The sequence below is a fragment of the Zingiber officinale genome, chromosome 5B, assembly GCF_018446385.1.
Source record: "Zingiber officinale cultivar Zhangliang chromosome 5B, Zo_v1.1, whole genome shotgun sequence".
NCBI classification, from domain to species: domain Eukaryota; kingdom Viridiplantae; phylum Streptophyta; class Magnoliopsida; order Zingiberales; family Zingiberaceae; genus Zingiber; species Zingiber officinale.
The window spans coordinates 52,182,520-52,204,456 of NC_055995.1; the positions used below are offsets into that span (position 1 = coordinate 52,182,520).

At 36.6% G+C, this 21,937-nt stretch overlaps 1 protein-coding gene across 3 annotated transcripts; it reads right to left on the reverse strand.

The window, feature by feature from the left end:
- Positions 1-523: 523 nt before the first annotated feature.
- On the reverse strand, positions 524-20,193 carry LOC121984401 (probable E3 ubiquitin-protein ligase HIP1). 3 transcript variants are annotated; one of them, XM_042537311.1, is made up of 7 exons: positions 19,896-20,192; positions 15,114-15,909; positions 14,165-15,012; positions 10,369-10,419; positions 1,096-1,194; positions 872-1,015; positions 524-801 (listed from the first exon to the last, which is right to left on the reverse strand). In XM_042537311.1, exons 2-7 carry the CDS (start codon positions 15,856-15,858, stop codon positions 670-672), a joined length of 2,019 nt encoding a protein of 672 aa, XP_042393245.1. In that variant the 5' UTR covers positions 15,859-15,909; positions 19,896-20,192; the 3' UTR covers positions 524-669. The 3 variants fall into 3 exon arrangements, with proteins under 3 accessions (XP_042393245.1, XP_042393244.1, XP_042393246.1); XM_042537310.1 differs by having other exon boundaries at positions 14,165-15,027; positions 19,896-20,190; XM_042537312.1 differs by lacking the exons at positions 524-801; positions 872-1,015 and having other exon boundaries at positions 1,109-1,256; positions 14,165-15,027; positions 19,896-20,193.
- Between the last annotated feature and the right edge of the window lie 1,744 nt (positions 20,194-21,937).

The following is a 21,937-nucleotide window of genomic DNA, read 5'->3' on the forward strand; positions in this document are numbered from 1 at the left end:
TTCATATTCATCATTGAATCATTCAAATGGCCATTGATATTTATACCTAATGGTTCATTGATTTGCTATAGCCATTCTGTTCATAAATTTAAATATAAAACTAATTTTATTTAAACAGATTAAAATTCATTAGTATACCCTTAGAAAAAAAAACTCCTCACCTGCTAGCTCCTACTCCCTTAGCAATCAACTATAAATTAATCTCATAATTTATCTCCTTTCATCCTTTGATACAATTGATTTGCCCGTTTTACCTTTTTTATAAAAGAACAAAAATTCTTGTACTATGCTGGTTGGTTCAAGTGGCATATCCTTCCCCCTTCAAACGAGAGGGGTATCGGAAAACTGAGGCCACTACTCATCTCTCAGTACCTAGTTGCACCTAGCACCTATGAAAGCGCAGCAAAAAGGCTCTTTGAACAAACTATATATGTTGCAAGAATCAAATCCTATCCAAAAAATTTATATAATGACTCAAACAGTTGATATCAGAATGAAAAATAACCACAAAGGCAATCAGATCTAAAACAAATCGAGAAATCAGGAAAATGTTTTTTCATCATTGTAATAATTTAATGAATAGTCGTTTACTAAAGTCACCCATCTTGATTTCCAACGCTCACTCCAACATCTTAATTTCGAGATGCAAGGATGAATCTTGTTCTCCTTTCAGGTACTCAAAGCAGTTGTTTTACAGATGGGACATATATTTTTTATCATCAACCATTTCTTGATGCATGCAGAGTGGAAATCATGGCTGCAATCCAATCGACCCACTTCCTCTCCTTCGATGTATTCTTCCTGCCACATGACGCAGTGTCTTAGTTTGCACTGTTACAAAGAAAAGCATAAATGCAAGAAATGGGCTCACCCGACAAATGCAGCATGGTTCAACTTCTGCAAGTAGATGAGTGGCGACAGATATGTACTTGCGTTGCTTCAAGCAACTGAGGATTTTTTCCTCACTGAGTCCGGTGTTGACGCTACCCATACGTTCTCCCAGTGCCAACAGTTCCTGAAGGAGAAAGTGGCAGGCATCATATCATAAAGTTTAACCCATCTAACTCCAGAAAATACAAAAGAAAAGTTTCTTACCTCATAAGACATGTTATCCACATCCAGTCTCATATCTCTGTACCTGTCCTGAAAATTGCCACCTCCAACAAATGCTGATTGCTCAAGAAGTAAAACATCCTGACAAAATGCAGAGTACCGATCTCACACCATAATACTCAAAAAGCAAAAATTCACAGAACCTGCGAAGCAAGGTTACTGACAATTTCAAGGTAAATTATATAGACGACCGAAGAAATTGAACTACATATTGCAACAGGAAAAATTTGTAAAATACGATGTCCAAATAATAATTAAATAATAAAATTATTTAACAAATAATTTTATTGAAATTTTTAGGAATTTTTAAAAAAAATCTGGGATTTAATCGGAGTACGTATGGCGTATTTTGAGAGGATGCATTTATAGATTTGAGAAAAGTTTGTTTGGAATACTCGGAGGTGGGAGTTGATTGAGAAATTGATCTACGATTTAATTGAAAAATCCCTAAGTTATAAAAAAAAAGGTTGTCCCGTTCCCTAGCTCCCACACCGCCGACCCCTTTCTTCCTCGAGCCCTCACCTCGCGACGCCGCCTCCCCTCCTTCGCCGAACCCCTTTCTCCCCAATCCATCGCCGATTCCTTTCTTCTCGCGAGTTCCTGCACCACACCGGCCTCTCCTCCTCACGCAAGCACCTCGCAACGCTGCCTCCTCCCCCTTCACCGAACCCTTTTCTCCCCAAATCCACCGCCGACTGCCTTCTTCCCTCTCCCTCTCGCGAGTTCCAACACCACAGCCGTCGGCGCTCCCTCATGCGAGCACCTGAGACATCGCACCACCGCATGATACCACCTTCTTCCCCGTCACTTTCCCCTCCTCTGCCCAGCATCGTCGACGCCACCTGATGCCACGCTGCCAACGGACACTGCCGACACCATGTCGCTCGACGGACGCCGAGCCACAGCGTCATCGATTCCGATAGCTTCGTCGTTGCCGGGAGGGGAGGAGCTATCACCTCCTCTGACGTTTCTTGTGCACAATCGCCGGTGATTCGGCATCTAGGGCACCACGACGATTGTTTAGGTATGATTTGTGTGGAAATCTTGTGGATTCTTGTATTCTGTCTCCCTGGTTTCCGATGTAAGGTTTTCTCCGATCAGGACTAAGGTGAGGCATTCAAACCATGTGCTGACGGAACCTCGTTGAGCAAATCACTGACCTTCTTTGGCGCATCTGTCGTTAGAGATCCGAGTTGGAGAAGAAATGGTCGGCTAGGGATCAGTTTCCACATAGCAATTCTTGGCTGAAGCATAGGCGTTTGATTTCTGTCTGCATATTAGGGTGAGTGTGCTTTAGTGATTCTCCTCTGGATTTTTCTACTTCTGATCTGTTATTGATTTGCTCTGTTAGGATTGCTAATGGTTATTAGATTATGTCTAGTTTAGATCACATGGAAGCATGTGGAAGGATTATGAAAAGGAAATGTGTTTGGAATTGGGATTTTAGTGGATTAAACTGTGCTTAGTTGTAGATCATGGATTGATTTGAATATTGTAGTTGGTTGTTCATGTGTGGTTGATGGAGTTTGATTTCAGATTTCTTGTGGTGGTTGGGTGGTTAATTTAAGTTTATTGTGAGATAGGATTGATTCATTTGTGTGTTTGGAGATTAGTGTGCATTTTGTTGATGATTTGGTTGTTATTTGATTATGGTGCTAGGTTTGGTTATACATGGGTTACTTAATATGAATGTGAATTGGAAGATGAAATACTCGGTTTTGATTGAGGATTATTGGATTTTGTTGGAAGATATGATTAAACTTAAATTAATCAATTGGATAAATTAAGTATGTTGGATTTATGTTGAATTGACTTATTAGTAAATGGATTGCTATATGAATCAATTAAAGAGTTGATAAGGTTAGGTTAAATCTAATTTAACCAATGGATTTGGGTGAATTGAGATTCATAGTTGGATTAGGGTTTTCCCCTAATTAAATTGGATTTGGATTTAGCTAGTTGTTGATTATGAAATTAGTTAAATTGTACAGTATATGATTTGCAGGACGTTTTGAGACGAGCACTTCAACGTGGGGTATTGTTTAGCTCGATCTACATTTAAGGCAAGTACTTCTTACTTTGACTTACTTTAGTTCTTTAGAACTTGGTGCATGAGTTATTTTTGGATAAGGACTGCTTTACCTTCATAATATTTCCTGTGCTTGATACTTCCACTCAAACATTTGAGATATTCATTTTTATATCCACACAGTCTCTTGATGTCATCTATGATATTTAGCAGATATTAGATACCAACCTTATATGCTTTGATTGTTGTTTATTTATGTATCATATTGATCATGCTGGTTTCATGTAGCATACCTGATTCCTGTTTATATGTATATGATGACCGTTGTATTTTGCGCATCATATCATTGCATGAATGTTAATGACAAATTCTCCCTTGCGGTCGAGAAAGTCGTTGACCAAGGCCGCACGCTCGACCACTCGAGAAAGTGATAGCTGGAGCAGATGTCGTGCCCTCACTCACTCACTCATAAGTAGAGGAAGCTAGAGTTGCGAGCAGCGGGGACCCCCGTCGCAGATATAACTAGTTAGCTACTATGCAATTGTCCACTCGGCCACTCGAGAGAGTGGTAGCTGGAGTGTTGTACAGTTTGTCACTGACCAGGCCTCTCGACCATACAGGGGTCATGGAGCAAAGAGGTGGGCGGGAGTGACCATCAGTGCATTTTATTATTGTTATGCCTGTCTATGCTATTGCTTTCTTATGTTTGCAGTTGTTCGTTTTGCCATGTGATACATTTATACTTGTTGAGCTATATATGTATTGATCGCATGTTGTTCGACTCCGATTTACTTATTGATAGAATGTCTTTACCTCACATGATACTTTTGTAGTGATGAATAGTTCAATAGTCGATCAGTATTACTCTTGATCTTCTATTACCTAGCCTAGGATATGGTTTCAAGTATAAACATATATTATGATTTTATTTTAGTATCTGCTATTCCTCTTGTATAGTATGTTATATTCATGCACTATCTTTTCTTTACCCGTTGAGTCCTAGCACTCACCACCCCACAAACTGATTTTTCTTTCGTCAGGTAGCAGGTAGATGAATCAATGATGCTTGGAGAGTCCTGGCTGCCAGTCCCACTACACATTCGAGGATGGTTTTCTTTTCGATCTTATTACTGTTTGGGTGGCATATTGATTTCACGTATTTGCTTTCTAATAAGTTGATATGGGTTTGGAGTCTAGTCTGGTGGTTGTAGGTATTTTGGTTAAGGACTTTATTGATCGTACATTCGTATTTTTTGTGATTTCCGCTGTGTTTACTTCCAGTCGTATGGGCTGTTTATAAACTGCGTGATTGTGTTTACTTCCAGTGGTTAATTATAAACTGCGTGGTTGTGCTTATATCCAGCCGTGTGGGTTGTTGATTATGTTTATATGTTGGTTGTGTATGTATATTGGCTCAAATTTGTCACTGTTACAGGGGAGGTGTTGTCCGATTTTTGATTGGACAACCTTGTCCTCGGGGCGTGACAATTTATTGGTATCAGAGTCATAAGTTTACGAGGCCTATTTTCTATGTTTTGGATTTTCGTGATTTGATTTCTTGATGTGACTTTTCGAGTTTTGGGACCAGGCAGCGGCAGGAATCTCCAAGCTATAGGAGATATGTTGTATATTGTTATCATACACTTCCGTTGTTACTTAACTAGTTGTTTATACCATATATGACTTATGTTATGTCAGTCATTAGTTAGATCCATCAAACACTGCTAGAGATTAGTAGGATTGTATCCGTAGGTTTGGATATCAGAATGAAAATGGGAGCATGATCTGATGGACTTTGTTATGGGATTACCCAGGACACGAAGAGGATATGATGCGATTTGGGTAATCATTGTTTGGTTGACTAATTCGCTCCCTTTCCATCGATTCGAGGGATGGATTCTTTGGATCGAATAGTAGTGGTATACTGTATAGAGATTACCAGACTTTATGGTATATCTCTGAGTATTGTATTGGATTGAGATCCTTGATTCACCTTACGTTTCTGGCAGAGTTTGTAGCAGATCATGAGTATGGAGCTTTGTTGTAATAGAAGTTTTCACCCTCAGACGGATGGACGTTGGAGGTTTTGCTAATAGTGGGCGTTATGGATTTTGGCGATGGTTGATTTACCCACGCTTGGCTAGATAGTAACGGGGGAGTAGCGAAAGCAGGGTGAGCTCATTACCCACAGAGTCATCTTTTACGGTTAGAGATTTGTTATGATACTTGGATGGAGTCGTATATGAGCATGTAGTTTGGCTGTTACTCTAAGAGGATCCCTGTGTTGAGCAGTAAATTTGGGGATCAAATTTTTATTTGTGGGGGAGAATATAAAATACGATGCTCAAATAATAATTAAATAATAAAGTTATTTGACAAATAATCTTATTGGAATTTTTTAAAAAAAATTGGGATTTAATCGGAGCTCGTATGGTGTATTTTGAGGGGATACGTTTATAGGCTTGAGAAAAACCTGTTTGGGATACTCGAAGGCGGGAGTTGATTGAGAAATTGATCTAGGGTTTAATTGAAAAATCCCTAAGTTATAAAAAAAAAGGTTGTCTCGTGCCCTAGCTCCCCCATCGCCGACCCCTTTCTTCCCCGAGCCCTCACCTCACGACGTCGCCTCCCCTCCTTCACCGAACCCCTTTCTCCCCAATCCATCGTCGATTCCTTTCTTCTCGAGAGTTCCCGCACCCCGCCGGCCTCTCCTCCTCACGCGAGCACCTCGTGACGCCGCCTCCTCCCCCTTCGCCGAACCCTTTTCTCCCCAAAACCACCGTCGACTACCTTCTTCCCTCTCCCTCTTGCGAGTTCCAGCACCACAGTCGTCGGCGCTCCCTCACGTGAGCACCCAAGACGCCGCACCACCGCGTGATACCACCTTCTTCCCCGTCACTTTCCCCTCCTCTGCCCAGCACCGCTGACGCCACCTAATGCCACGCTGCCAGCGGACATTGCCGACACCGTGTCGCTCGACGGACGTCGAGCCATAGCGTCATCGATTCCGATAGCTTCGCTGTTGCCGGGAGGGGAGGAACTATCACCTCCTCTGGCATTTCTTGTGCGCGATCGTCGGCAATTCGGCATCTAGGGCACCACGATGATTGTTCAGGTATGATTTGTGTGGAAATCTTGTGGATTCTTGGATTCTATCTCCTTGGTTTCCGATGTAAGGTTTTCTCTGATCAGGACTAAGGCGAGGCATCCAAACCATGTGATGACGTAACCTCGTTGAGCAGATCGCTAACCTTCTTTGGCGCATCTGCCGTTAGAGATCCGAGTTGGAGAAGAAATGGCCGGCTAGGGATTAGTTTCCACAGAGCAATTCTTGGCTGAAGCATAGGCGTTTGATTTCTGTCTGCATATTAGGGCGAGTGCGCTTTAGTGATTCTCCTCTAGATTTTTCTACTTTTGATCTGTTATTGATTTGCTCTGTTAGGATTGCTAATGGTTATTAGATTATGTCTAATTTAGATCACATAGAAGCATGTGGAAGGATTATGAAAAGGGGATGTGTTTAAAATTGGGATTTTAATGGATTAAATTGTGCTTAGATCATGGATTGATTTGAATATTGTAGTTGGTTGTTCATGTGTGGTTGATGGAGTTTGATTTCAGATTTCTTGTGGTGGTTGGGTGGTTAATTTAAGTTTATTGTGAGATAGGATTGATTCATTTGTGTGTTTGGAGATTAGTGTGCATTTTGTTGATGATTTGGTTGTTATTTGATTATGGTGCTAGGTTTGGTTATACATGGGTTACTTAATATGAATGTGAATTGGAAGATGAAATACTCGGTTTTGATTAAGGATTATTGGATTTTGTTGGAAGATATGATTAAACTTAAATTAATCAATTGGATAAATTAAGTATGTTGAATTTATGTTGAATTGACTTATTAGTAAATGGATTGCTATATGAATCAATTAAAGAGTTGATAAGGTTAGGTTAAATCTAATTTAACCAATGGATTTGGGTGACTTCATAGTTGGATTAGGGTTTTTTCCTAATTAAATTGGATTTGGATTTAGCTAGTTGTTGATTATGAAATTAGCTAAATTGTACAGTATATGATTTGCAGGACGTTGTTTCGAGACGAGCACTTCGACGCGGGGGATTGTTTAGCTCGATCTACATTTAAGGCGGGTACTTCTTACTTTGACTTTCTTTAGTTCTTTAGAACTTGGTGCATAAGCCATTTTTGAATAAGGACTGCTTTACCTTGACTCCATTCGTAATATTTCCTGTGCTTAATACTTCCACTCAAACCTTTGAGATATTCATTTCTATATCCATATACTCTCCTAATGCCATCTATGATATTTAGCAGATATTATATACCAACCTTGTATGCTTTAATTGTTGTTTATTTATGTACCGTATTGAGCGTGTTGGCTTCATGTAGCATACCTGATTCCTGTTTATACGTATATGATGACTGTTGTATTTTGCGCATCATATCATTGCATGCATGTTAACGACAAATTCTCTCTTGCGGTCGAGAGAGTCGTTGACCAAGACCGCACACTCGACCACTCGAGAAAGTGGTAGCTGGAGCAGATGTCGCTTGTCCTGTCGTGCCCACACTCGCTCACTCATGAGTAGATGAAGCTGGAGTTGCGAGTAGCAGGGATCCCGCCGCAGATGTAGCTAGTTAGCTACTATGCAACTGTCCACTCGGCCACTCGAGAGAGTGGTAGCTGGAGTGTTGTACAGTTTGTCACTGACCTGGCCTCTCAACCATACAGGGGTCATGGAGCAGAGAGGTGGGCGGGAGTGACCATCAGTGCATACGTTTTTATTATTGTTATACCTGCCTATTTTGTTGCTTTCTTATATTTACAGCTGTTCATTTTGTCATGTGATACATTTATACTTGTTGAGCTATATATGTATTGATCGCATGTTGTTCGACTCCGATTTACTTATTGATAGAATGTCTTTACCTCACATGATACCTTCGTAGTGATGAACAGTTCAGTAGTCGATCAGTATTATTCCTGATCTTCTATTACCTAACCTAGGATATGATTTCAGGTATGAGCATATATTATGATTTTATTTTAGTATCTGCTATTCCTCTTATGAGACTGTATATCTTTGGCTCACTCTCTATTTGTATAGTATGTTATTTGTATAGTATGTTATGTTCATGCACTATCTTTCCTTTATGCGCTGAGTCCTAGCACTCACCACCCCACAAACTGATTTTTCTTTCGCCAGGTAGCAGGTAGATGAATCAAGGATGCTTGGAGAGTCCTGGCTGTCAGTCCCACTACACATTCAAGGACGGTTTTCTTTTCGGTCTTATTACTATTTGGGTGGTATATTGATTTCGCGTATTTGCTTTCTAATAAGTTGATGTGGGTTTGGAGTCTAGTCTAATGGTTGCAAGTATTTTGGTTAAGGACTTTGTTGGTCATACATTCGTATTTTTTGTGATTTCCGCTATGTTTACTTCCAGCCATATGGACTGTTTATAAACTGCGTGGTTGTGTTTACTTCCAACCATGTGGGTTGTTTATAAACTGCATGGTTGTGCTTATATCCAGCCGTGTGGATTGTTGATTATGTTTATATGTTGGTTGTGTATGTATATTGACTCCAATTTGTCACTGTTACAGAGGAGGTGTTGTCCGATTTTTGATTGGACAACCTTGCCCTCGGGCCTGACAAAATTAGGGGATTAATTTACAGCATGGATGGAGCTTTGCTACCAACTTAATGTGCAACTCGGTAAGAATAAGCTTCAGGATTTGCATCATGGTTCTATGGTGTTGAATTAACTAAAAAAAATGTAGGTTATGGTATAGACAGCCAGTTTCTAAAAGAAAACTTGACCTAGAACCCTCAATTCAGATAGAATCCAACAAAGATCCCAACAAATCTTTAAAATAAATATGTATATGAAGTCTCATTTGTCAGCAGAATCATGAATTTCACATGCTACCTAAACTAAAAAAAAGGATTAAGCATACATAAGCAGTAACCCTTAAAAGGCACTGCTAAAATGTATATTCCAAACATGCACAAGAATAAATTATGATATGTCAAAGAAAGATCAACAAATAACATATAAAAGATAATGGCGGTAGTTATCGACATGTCTTAATAATTTGTAGAGCTTTCTAACAACAGATACAAGATAATCATTCAAAAGACCATTTGACAAGAATTAAAAAAAAAATTGACAGAAGTTATGCATATGTTGGATTAAACATTATCTGATAGTTTACATTTTGTTTTTTTTTCACCCTCTCCTATCTTTCCACAAGTCCTAAACAAACCACTGATGGCTCTGGGTGGGATTCAAAATGCTAAGGTGAATATCAAGGACATATTAACCTCGTTATTCCAAACCACACTAACCACAAGTTATATAACAACAAAACACATTCAAATGAATAAGAATCTTCACTTTTCAGTAGTGGAAAATTGGCAAAAGCAAGTTCAAGTACAAGCTGGAGAACTATATGATGGCCATACATGATAGCTATCAGTACATTCTTTGCAAGAATGCTTGCAGTACTAAGAGTTAAGTCCAAGATAACTATCTTGCACATTTAATTATGTCTTCTCTAACTTCCTATTGATCAGCTTACCTCTATAGCATATACCATTAAGCCCTGAATTCATGCTCTAATGCTAATGTCCTTTAGCTTACCTTTTTAATAACAACAGAAGATATTAAAGCCGCTTGATAAGTATCACGTGTCAATATAGTATTGCAGCAAAGCATCAGAAATTTACATATAGATCTCTTATCTATCAGCTTCTATCAATCTTTGAGGTCATCTACGTATCTCTGATGCTTTGCTGTGACACTATATATCCTCCCTCTAGGGTTCTAATTAAACGCTCTTCCCAGTTTCATTCTCTTTTTCTCTGACAATATTATCTCCATGCGTGCTAGCATCTTCGTGAGTCAGTCTATCATAGAAAAAATGTTTTGAGGAAAAGGAACATTTAAGTGGTCGGCATGAGGCTAATTTCTATCTTTTCTTCTACCCTTATAATTGCAGAAATTAGAGCAGAATAATGCATTTAATTGCACTAATAATCTTGGATAAAGTTACTTTTATCAATGAAGCTACCGCCAAACTAAAAAGGAAATTGAGCATTACCCATGCTTTATATGCAAACCACATACATATGACATCAGACAACATTGATACTGAAAAGGTGAGTGTGAAAAATTGTAGTACTAGGAAATTAAAATTAACCTCAAGAAGTAAATTTTCACCCCTGCGGAGGCGCTCAAAAACATTCCGAATCTGTTACAATGAGAATACCTTCAATATAAGGCACGATAAACATAATAAAGATATAAAACTATAAAGAAATGTAGAGCATACTTTTTTCAAAAAGAACCTGGAAGTATAGCTAAAGACTACCAACAAAACCCATTCATATCAAGAAAAATCTGATGCTATTGATCCCATGGAGGATTGTGAAAATAAAATAAAATAAAAAATCTTGCTACAAAAGAACCTGGCTACCCTGAAATTCCCAATTTGTATTATAATCAAATGCAGAATGTTCTTAAATTCTACAATAATTATGGAGTTGAATTTAGCTAGTCTTTGATTTTTCATAATAGAAAATAATATTAGGAAAATGATATATGGGATATGGACTCAATTTATTGTGGTATGAGTTACATCTAAAAGAAATCCCTTTAATGTCTTTACCATCAAGATTCAAGTGTCATTTCAAAGTCACTCGAAACAGTCAACAGTAACATCCATGTATAACGAGAGTAGAAATCTACAGTGAAAGAAGTTCCAAAGCACAATCAGGACAATCTTGTCCAGCAAAAACTAGAGATTCTCATAGAAAAAAAATTCAAATTAAAATACTAAACAGAAATTTTATAATTATCGCCAAAAGGGTCTTCCACAATCGTGTTTCTCTGGGCCATTTAATGAGTTTTCTTGTGGGTCTAAAAGAATTCAGATAAAAGAAAAAATCTATGACAAAATATTCTAGCAAAATTCAAAATATGTCAAGCTAGACCATGCCCATGAGGCTACTTCCTCAACAAATAGGTCAAATAAAGAGCAACATTCAGACTTTCAAATGTCAAGGTAAATAATAAGCACTATAACTCAACTACATATATTATGTGAAAAGCCCTAAAAACGTCAAACTAAATAATATACATGATTTTGAGGTTTGGATTCATATCCAAGCATAGTTGGCAAACTCAATTGATCCTAATTCAGAACTGTCAAGCTAAATCGAGGTCACCATTAGCCAATCCACTTCCAACCAATTTCTTGGACAAGTGCTTGAGAATCTCTCAAATGTTGAAAACCCAAATTTAATTTGATGAAATTTTGTTGCTAATCGTCAAAATCATTTGGGAAACAATTCAACTAAATTGAGCAAAACCACTTTTATGTCAATTTCACTTGATTCTACCAACTGAATCTTTCCAAACAACTAACGAGTAGGGTCCATTTTTTAGAAGAGGAAAAGAGGAGACAAAAGCTAGATGTAGATGCAAGTAAAATATAATTTAGGGGAGAGAGAAGCTTGCTTCGTTGTTGCCTCACTAAGACATCCACTCAAACTGAGGTGAGTCAAGATGGTGTGCATGCGTTCACTATATATCTAGGGAGTGGGTGTAATTTCAGAAAGAAGAAAGTTAGTGGGTGAGATACTCTTTCACAATAAGAAGAAATAATAATAGCATACTTATCAATGGTATATAGTAGATACTTATTATTTTATTCTGATTATTTAATATGTACTTATTGTTGATATTAATAATAGCATACTTATTAATGATATTAATGACATATTAATTAATAAACAAATATTTCTTAGTGTTACAAACTAATAATACACACACTGATTGATAGGTTAGTTACTAATAGCTATTAAATATGTTTATTATATTAAATTATTAGTAGCATTGAAATTTAATCAAATTTAAGATGCATCAAATATTAAGTTTTTTTTATATCTCATTTATTAAATATTATTGTTTTGTTTTTTCATATATGTAATATTCTTTTTGAGTTTTTCAGTAATTCCACAGATCCAATACAACTGATATGTAAGTTTGGAACCTTTTGATACTCATATTGACAATCATTAGACATGTCAATCCAGACCCAACAAGTTTAAAGAAAAGAATAATTGGATGTGTATTATAACAACAATATTATATATACCAACTAAAACAAGAAGAAAACTGAGGAACAAGGATACCACTAAGTATTTAGAATGGCCAGTGTCACAAGACGCTGTCCCTTCTAAATGTATTTGTACGTTTAGAATGGACATTGTCCAAAGAAGGTTTCCTATGTTGCCGTCACAACACAAACCTATATCAAAAGGTAAAGAGTAGCTTAGCACTAGTGCATCCAAAACATTGTAAAAAAGAGATGGATTATCACATAAGATAAGACCCCGTGATTAAGTGATTGTTTTCCATACAAAGGTTGTTGATATCAAAAGTAACTCTTCTGCACTGATTGTGCACTCTAAAATGGATAACAATACAAAAATAAAAGGGCATCCATGAGACAAACGGAGAAGGAACAAAAAAAGAAGACAACAAATCATACTAAGACATGGCTAATCACACTTAAGCATGAATAAGAGTGCAACTAGCCCTAATGTGCTGTCCTATATAAGAAACTAGACAAAACCATCAACTTCATTTCACTTAGTAGACCTGCAATACCAATCATATTGTTGCTAATTCAACAATATCAATCCCATAAGACCATGCACAATTATTCATGCATGTTGTGTAGTTATTGTAATGTACAACTATCAAGATATCAGCATTGGCAAGTGTCACAAGCATTATCACGACCGTCTATAACAACAATAACATGTCTTTATCCCCACTAAGTGATTTCAACTATCTGAATCCTCCTATGCCATGGGACTCAATTCCCTACTACATTCCCATCTAAATAAATGAATTTTATGTTGTTTTATCTCTCCTAACCAAGTCTTCTTTGGTCTCCCTCTTCCTTGTTAATGTGTGTATTTGTCATAGTCTTACATGCCTAACAGGAACATTTATTGGTCGAATAAGTTTAAACATGTCACTATAAAAGTAGCTTAAAATTAGCTCTAGCTATTCAGACAAGATGTCTAAGTTTATAACCTAGATCAAGTCTTCTTTGGTCACCTTCTTCCTTGTTAATGTGTGTATTTGCCATAATCTTACACGCCTAGAAGAGCATTTATTGGTCGAGTAAGTTCATGTCCATACTATTTTAAACACGTCACTATAAAAGTAGCTTGAAATTAGCTCTAGCTATTCAGACAGGAAGTCTAAGTTTATAACCTAGATTAAGACATCCAAAGAAAATATGAGTTATTTTCAGCCAAGACTATTTGCATCGACTGTAATGATCCATGGTCATTTCTATCAATCATGAGAAATTCCAAAGATCTCAAATTAGAATGGTTAAATCACTTAACTGGGACGACTTCAAATCCTGAAGAAAAAGACCAAGGCAGTATAGCAGATCCAAAGTGTAAATTCTAAAGTGCTAATCAACAAAAATTCCCATGGTCCAAAGTGTAAGAATTAGTAGACTTTTAAGGTGTTGGTCGGTTGCCGATTGAAGTAAATTTCTATAAATTCCATGGACCATAAGAAACACAATTTGTGCAACAATGTGCATCAATCTAGCTTTCAAAAATGAAAATCTTCTTAAGTGAAGAATGGCAGTGTCTGTTTCAACAAAACTAATGATTAAATGGATTCAGACTTGGTGAGGTCACAATTGATTTATAGTGACGAGAATTCCAAAGATACAATGAAAATACAAAACAGAAAATAAAAAGTATACAATAACAGTTGCACACTGGAGTCTATTGAATTCAAAAAATGATAAGTAGAGTATAAGATGTTTCTTATATATATCAAACATGACAATGACAATTAAGTATTTTGCAATATAGGTATGTATTCCATTACAGTCAAGTGAGTCTAAAATAATAAATAAAGTTGAAGTCACTGTTAAAGACAACCTCATTACATACCTCTGACATCCTGTTTCTCCCTTCTCTTGTAGCTGCAAGAGTCCGCGTAGGCAATGGAACACTCAAAGCACCACTTAATCTCATGTATGGATGCTGATGAACACGTGATACAGCTCCTGACTGATGTCCAACCTCCTGAGATGCGGAAGAACTATTTTGACATGTAGAGTGGTCCATACTATGACCTCGGCAATCAGAAGAAAGAAGGGATCTACATACAGCTTCTGATATACGACGTCGATTTTGATGAGTTAACCAGTTGGCTCCTAGTGGTTGATAAACTCCTAAGTTGGTGCCAACTTGTGATGTAGGCACCAAATTTCCAGACAAAACTGTGCTGCCAGTGACTGAACCCCAATTTGTTTGCTCATGTAACATATTTCTGGTGCTAATTGGAGGAGCAGACGTTTGCTCTGAGATATTGATAGAAACACCTGATGAGTCGAGTTCCGCTGATGCACCATCAGCTGCAACTGCTGGGGATCCTGAAGAACTACCTACTTCTGTAGTTGAAATTCCATTGTGTGGAAAGGGATACAGGTCCAGAGGTAAGACAGGCATAGTACATACATGGCGTTGCCTATGTGGCACCAAATTGCTACCCTGGTACCTAGAATCTGACAATTGATTATGCGGGATTGTTGCAGATGCTAACTGGGGATGCCAAGGATTGTAATAAGCTAGATTATTCTCTTGGGCCCATAGATCAGGTGCAAAAGTATTAGCTTCGTCTGCATGGTTCATTCTCATTCGAGTGTTCCTCTGATGGTTGCCAGCCGAACTCACAAAATGATAGTGATTAGAAGCTCCAGCTCTTGGTATTATACTGCCTCTTGTATTATTGTCTTCTGCACGATATACACCTGTTTAACTACCTAGATGAGCTAGTGACCATTTTGTGAGCTAGAAAAATGAAGAGAGGAAATGAAATGCACCAAATGATTCTTACCTTCATTAAAGTTGCCAGAATTTCCACTTGCTGAGCATTCCCCGTGGTCTCTTTCAATGTTTTTTCTCTTGTGTGAAGAGCATTCTGTAACTTTTTGTTTGCCTCCATCATTGTTGGAAAAGAAATCAATAGCCCTTGAAGAACTCCCTCCTGAAGAGCTTGCACAGAAGGCAACATGTTGATATGGTGTTAAACCCACATTACTTGGTCCCGAATGAAACCCTGATCCAAGAACCTCCCTACTCATTTCAACATGTTTTGTATTGTGACTTGAATCATGAGGGGACTCATTCAAGGCAAGTAACTGAGATAATTGTTGTCTGTTGTTGGCCAAATTGATGTTGAGGTCACCACTATCAGTTTCAAATGAAAGATTGTTTGTTGCTTCAGGTCTACTATCTTGTATCCTTGGTCCACCAGTTCTACTACCTAGAGAAGAAGCCATCCAACTATATTCAAGTTTAATTTCATTGTGAGATCCTTGGTTTAGTGGGGGCATGCTAGAGCTAGGACCAATTGTATCCCAAAAATTAAAACTTGGACCTTCTTGGCTGGCTACGTTTCCACAGGAAACAGTTCCACTTGAAGACATTGGGTTCCGAGGTAAATCCTGATTTTCCACTGAAACAGGGAGAAGTTCATTCCAGAGCAATGGTTGATCCATGACGGAAGTGCTTGAACTAGATGGTCGATCCATATCAAAAGCTTCACAGACGGGCTGAAAAGTACTCCTTTGACCCTGCATCAGGTATTTTAGGTTCTTTTGCAACTGTTGCAAGTTGGAGCAATGTGTATCCTGAAACCAAAAATCACATGGCACAACTCAGCAATTACTCGAAAAGAGAAATATTCATAAATGGAGACACAAAAGGTAATTTATTTGATAAAAGAAACAACATGCATATAAGAAGTAAATAATATCAAATCACAATGAGAAAGGGAAGAGAACTTTGAGCAAAACAACATTTCCAAATTCTTGAAATGGGATTAAGCTCATATTCAACAGAAATTTATTTCTGTTTCAGACAATTACAAATATATTTTGCAATAAAATGCACATCTGCCAAAAATGTTATCTACTTCACATCTGTTGAAGTGGGAGAATAGAAATTGCATTCATTTTCTAAAGAAATAATTACATAGTAACTATAGGACTCATCACAAACCTTAAACCTAAACTATAAATGTGGAACTAAACCCACAAGACAATACTTGATTATGGTGAAAAAATAAAAGGCGTCAATTCTTTGACCTCAAATTAGCAAGCACGTCAATGAAATGAAGGTGAACAGAGAGAAATTCCAAGAATTCTCAATGAGCAACTGTTGTTTTATATGGAGATCATGGAGCAACAGTTGTGGTGTCCAATGAAAATGAAGGCATCATCTCCATCACTCTTAATTCTCCCTTCACCTACCACACATAGGCTGCTAAACTTGAAGACGTGTTAGGAAGCAACACTCCAAAAAGTTTTCAATGGACTTGTGCTCAAAGATCTGATCGGAGTCCTCTTGTCAAGCGTAAGGAGTTACAACTTCAGCTCCATGCCTTGTAGATAGGTTTCTTTTCATCAAGGCTCAAGCTTAAAGAGATTAAACTTTAACTCCATGTCTAGTGGCTCCTCTTCGCAAGGATGACAAGATGTCTTGAATGCCTTTCTTGCCACTACAATGTCATAAGTAGTTGGCCTCAATCCACCTTTCAGAAACCTCAACAGACCTCTGATTCCTTCTCAGTCATCCATGAGGAAACATGAAGAGGTTTCTCAAGCACTATAGGCCTTATTTAGGTTAGTATAGCAGTAACTCTAAAAACTACCAAATTTCTCTACTAGCTCCTCGATGCCACCTATCTTAACCACAAAGAAACTGAACAAAAAAAGTAATGTCTCATGGATTGCAGTGTTTCAACTTTTAAATTTGGTTCATGGGTCTAGTGTTAGAGTACCCCACCACTCAAGTTGCTGAGATTTCTGAGCAAGAGTCTTATGGGATCTAGTTGTGATGTACAATTACTTGCTCCTTTTCTAGACCATTAATCCTATCCCTGTGAGCATCTTTTGCTGCTTCTCTTGCTATGTGACTTTAACCAAGCTAGAAATATATATACATATGACATGGTAATATATTTCAATTGTGTAGTTAAATATTGAAATAACCATTCATATTAGCTGGTTACAGGTCTTTGAAACTAACTTTAAAGGTATCTTCTACACCACTTTAGATATCAAGGTTATAAAGGGCAACTTAGATAAGCTCCTTACTATTACTTTTCCTTATAGTGTCTGATCTGTCCAGAGTTAAGAGTCGGTAAAGACTCAAATCCTAGGTACCCCTTCTTTTCCATCTCATCAAACATGTATTTGCAAATGCTTCAAGACTCTAACACAGTTCCGCAATCATCTGATCTGATGGTGGACCAATTAACTAAGGCAGTTCAATGACAATCTGGAGAATCAAATGGAAGTCAAGGAGGCTAATATCAAGGCCCTGAAAGTCATACTGGCAGATAGGAAAAGCTTCAGTATTCACATTATGGAAAACTTGTGCATGTCGAGGATGTCCATTATTCTCATCATGGCTATCCGTTTGTTTATTCTTTTAACCTAGCTCATGTGGATCAACTATATGCTACTTTCTAATAGATCTCACTCATAAGTCATGGGTTAAGGGAATTAAGAATGTTTCTCTTTCATCCTCATTGCACTTTTGTCTGTATTTTATATCCCTAAATTTTCATTTAATGTCCACTAGTAACCTCAGTCTAAATCCTTACATTTATCATGTCACATATTTTCATTCACATTTAACACAAGCAAGGTGATTAGCATATGACATAAGTCCCATGGATTGTACCATTTAAATGTGTTTTCATCATATTTGGTTCTTTTGGCAGCTCCATCACCTCTTCAAATACATAGTCAATCTATTCTTTTTTTTAAGTGAAGTCCGGTAAACATTCTAGGTTTTCATTCTCAAATAGGATCTATAAGGGTGTTCTTGCACCCTTGTCTTTGATTTATTCTAATATAGGAGGTTTGTGTTGTGTCAATTTCACTTATTAGGTGTTAAGTACTTTGTAACTTTGATTAATGACTATTCTCAAGTAACATGGTGTTTGTTGATGAAAGAGCTTTCAAGTTTCTCTATATTTACTTCTTTTCATGGTGACATTAAAGCCCAGTTTCATATATTCATTAGATCTTTCCAGTGATATAGCAAAAGAGTCCTCTCATACCCTTCAATTAATGGATGTTCGCCACTTTAATACGATAGCTAATTTCTTACCCACTATGAAAGTGTGAGTTGCAAATGTGTTTAAATCTGTTAGATGTTCACTTAATGGTATTGTAGGCTAGTTAAAAGCTCACCTAATAGCTAAGCAATACATTCACATTTATAAGATAAACTACCTTAACATATTTTTTCCAATGACTAAGATCACTTCGATTCGACTTTTTTAACCTTCACAACTATATTTTGTTAGCACCTTCACCAGCTTGACCTAAAGAATCTTCGTTCATGTTGACCTTACTAAAGAGGTTAGCATGGAGAAACTTCCAAGGTTTATTATTCGAGGAGAGACTGATCAAATATGCAACAACTACAAAACAGATTAAGCTAGTATCATAAACAATTTTGACAAAATCAGTTTTAAAATCTGAGGTACAAAACTTCTTAAGGAAATTCAAGTGAGGTTGTCAGAAATCTTGTTGTTAGAAGACTGTGACAATTTAATAGGGTAGGTAAGATTAAGAACATGAAATGATCAAAGCTCAATATTATAACCTAATTGAAGCAGACTATAATGAACAAGTAAATTTTTAAGAGGAACAAGAGCACGGTTGATTGGAGGTCAAGAGATTATACCTATAGATATTTTTAATGTAAACAAAAAAAATATGCAGGCCTACACAGTCAAATTGTTGTCGTCTCATATTATGGATCAATGAGAGTCATCACATATAACTGTGATTTTAAAACTGAGACAATCCTATTTGTGACAGCAAAATCAATCACGCTAACTTTACCAGTCAAAGTATAAGATAAACCATATCACCTGCTTACTTCAGATAATTCATAATGTGTAAAGATTATATGCTAATTTTACACATCAGATAATTGGTATAGGTAAATCAGAATACTGTTGTTGACCATGGGAGTGTTAGTTTTATCATCCTAACAAGGCAGATAGATAAACATTTTTCTCATACAAAATGGTGATTTCTCAAACGGGTAGATGTTTCATCTAATACCCATTGCAAGGACGAGATTTATAACAGCGGTTAGAAACCACAAGAAAAAAAAAAAGGCGTGCAACAGGTTCAACCAGCAATTTTCATCGGAGGAACATTTGCTAAACGGAAAGGGAGCAAGGCAATCGATCATAAGAAGAAAAAAAAGTAACGGATGGAAGACAAAACCTCTATTCATATTTAAAAGAGCACCATAAATAAACAACAACAGTATGTAAAAGAATCGATAGTCCCCTGCCGTCATCGATTCATCTTTTGAAAAATAAGTTCAGAAAATAAATAATATCAGGTCAAGTTAGGATACAAAATGGCATGTCTAATCATCTCGGAATCCAGAAAAGAATTGAAATAAAAAGAAAAAAAAGTTAATAGCAACTACAAGAAACATAGCGCTGAATCACGACCCATAAGACCTCAGAAACAAACCGCAAATTCTTCTTTCTCTCCAAAGAAAACAAGATCAAGCAAAATCGGTCGGAAACAGAATCTCGTCAAAGGATCGGACGAGCAGATCCTAAAGGTCTCACCTTTGGAGTACCAACCGATCTAGAAATCTCAAAGATCAGCCAGCAAGAAGCTTCTTCCCACCTCCCCTCCGGAATTCACACAAACCACGCTGCCGCTTCCGATTGTCGCCTCCCTCACAACGAGAACAACACGTCAGTGGACGCCCTTCGAAGGGAGGTCTGGCAGCCAAGAGGGGGCCGAATTAGACTACGAAGGAAACGGAAGCGGTGAGGACTGGGACGGAAAGAGGAAGAGGAAGAGAGCAAGGGGGGATTTGGGGCAGAATTAGATGGCTTTTCCCACTACCGATTTTACAGAGTTAAAAATAAAATATACAGACCAAAGTGCTGAGCACTGGGACTCATATGCGAAGGGGTGTGTGTCATATCGACTATCGGGGGCACTCATTTGCATCTTTTTTCCGATCCTAATCAAAATCCGTCAAAATAAAAATAGAAATAAAATCAAATCAAATAAAATTATCATTAAAAAAATTAAAAGGACCCTTATCAACAACCTATATAAAAAATAATTTTAATTAAATTTATAAATTTGATGAAAATTACTCTAATATAAATTAACTTTCATCAAATTTATTCTAAATAATTTTGATTAACTGCTTTACATTGAAATAGTTTTCATTAATTTTATACAAAATTATTTCATATCATAGTAGTTTTAGTCTAAAGTATTCTGTATCATAACAATTTTCACTAAACTTATTACAATTATATTTGATCAATTTTAATTAAGTTAGATTAACATGAATTAATTTAACTAATTTTAATTAAGTTAGACCGACTTTAATTAACAAAGAGTAATTTTAATTAATATTTAAATATTTTTATTAATATTTTAAATCATTTTAATATATTTAAATAGTTGTGATTAAAGTTGATAAACTAACTAATACTATTTTGGAAATAGATAAATAGAATGGTGCTTTTTTGAATAATTTTTTTTAAAAAAAACTAAAATAAGGGACATTTTTAAATTTTTATTAAAAAATTAATTACATAAAAAAATTAAAATTTAATTGCTCAATTAATCCACTTGTCACCAAATTCCTATTAAGAATGTGGTTGGTTGTTGTATAGGGATTTTATGCGAAAAAATAGCATATAACACAGTAAAAAAATAGATACCTCTAGAGATCGATGTGAATATAGTATATCTGTTTTCTAGTCTATCAAATAAAATGGTCATCTATGTTGTGTGAACAGTACTTCTGACGGCAATTTTGATTCGGATATAGATCTTAGCACAATCAGAATGTTCTCACCTCTTTAGTATCCATACGAATATGTTCTTCGTCCATCTCACAAACTCACTACTTGGAGAAGAAACAACCTTTGTTGTGCTAGCAACAACTCATGGAAGTTTTGGCCAAGGTAAGAAGAAGAAGATGACTAGAATGAATATTCAAAAATCATCAAAAAAAAAAATCCTTTTGTACTCATCCTGTTAGAGTGTATACTAAAAATCTAACTTTTTGTATAAACATTTAAGAATCACATTGGTCAAATGTCTAAATTTATGAGAAGTGTAGTTGTCCATTGAATTTATATTGAAGATAACATGGTGTGAGAAGACACACAGAAGTTCATGTTATCAGTTCCTTATAAATTATAAACAGTTGTTCACAACCAAGATGGAATGGAGCAAACCATTGAGTGGTTGTAGTGTAATTAGGTATTAGTTTATTTTGACTAATAAATTATACTAGTACACTATGAGTGTATTGAGCAGGACCATTTGAGGTAGTATCTTTTTATACTGACTATATAAAAGAACAATACCTCTGTTATTATGGAAGTGTGTATGTACTCTTAATCATGATATAATAACAAGCATGTATACTTAATATTTATTTCTTTGATTTATCAAAGGGTGTGATTTAGCTCGTTAAATCAATAGGTCTGATAAGTTGGGAAATGATATTATTTATATGGTCTGTTATTGATTATAGAATGAAACTGTGTTCTAGTAATCTAGGTTGATGATGTTCTCTTGAGGAGCTCATAAGGATTGTCATGTAAACTCTGCAGGTGGACTTAGTCCG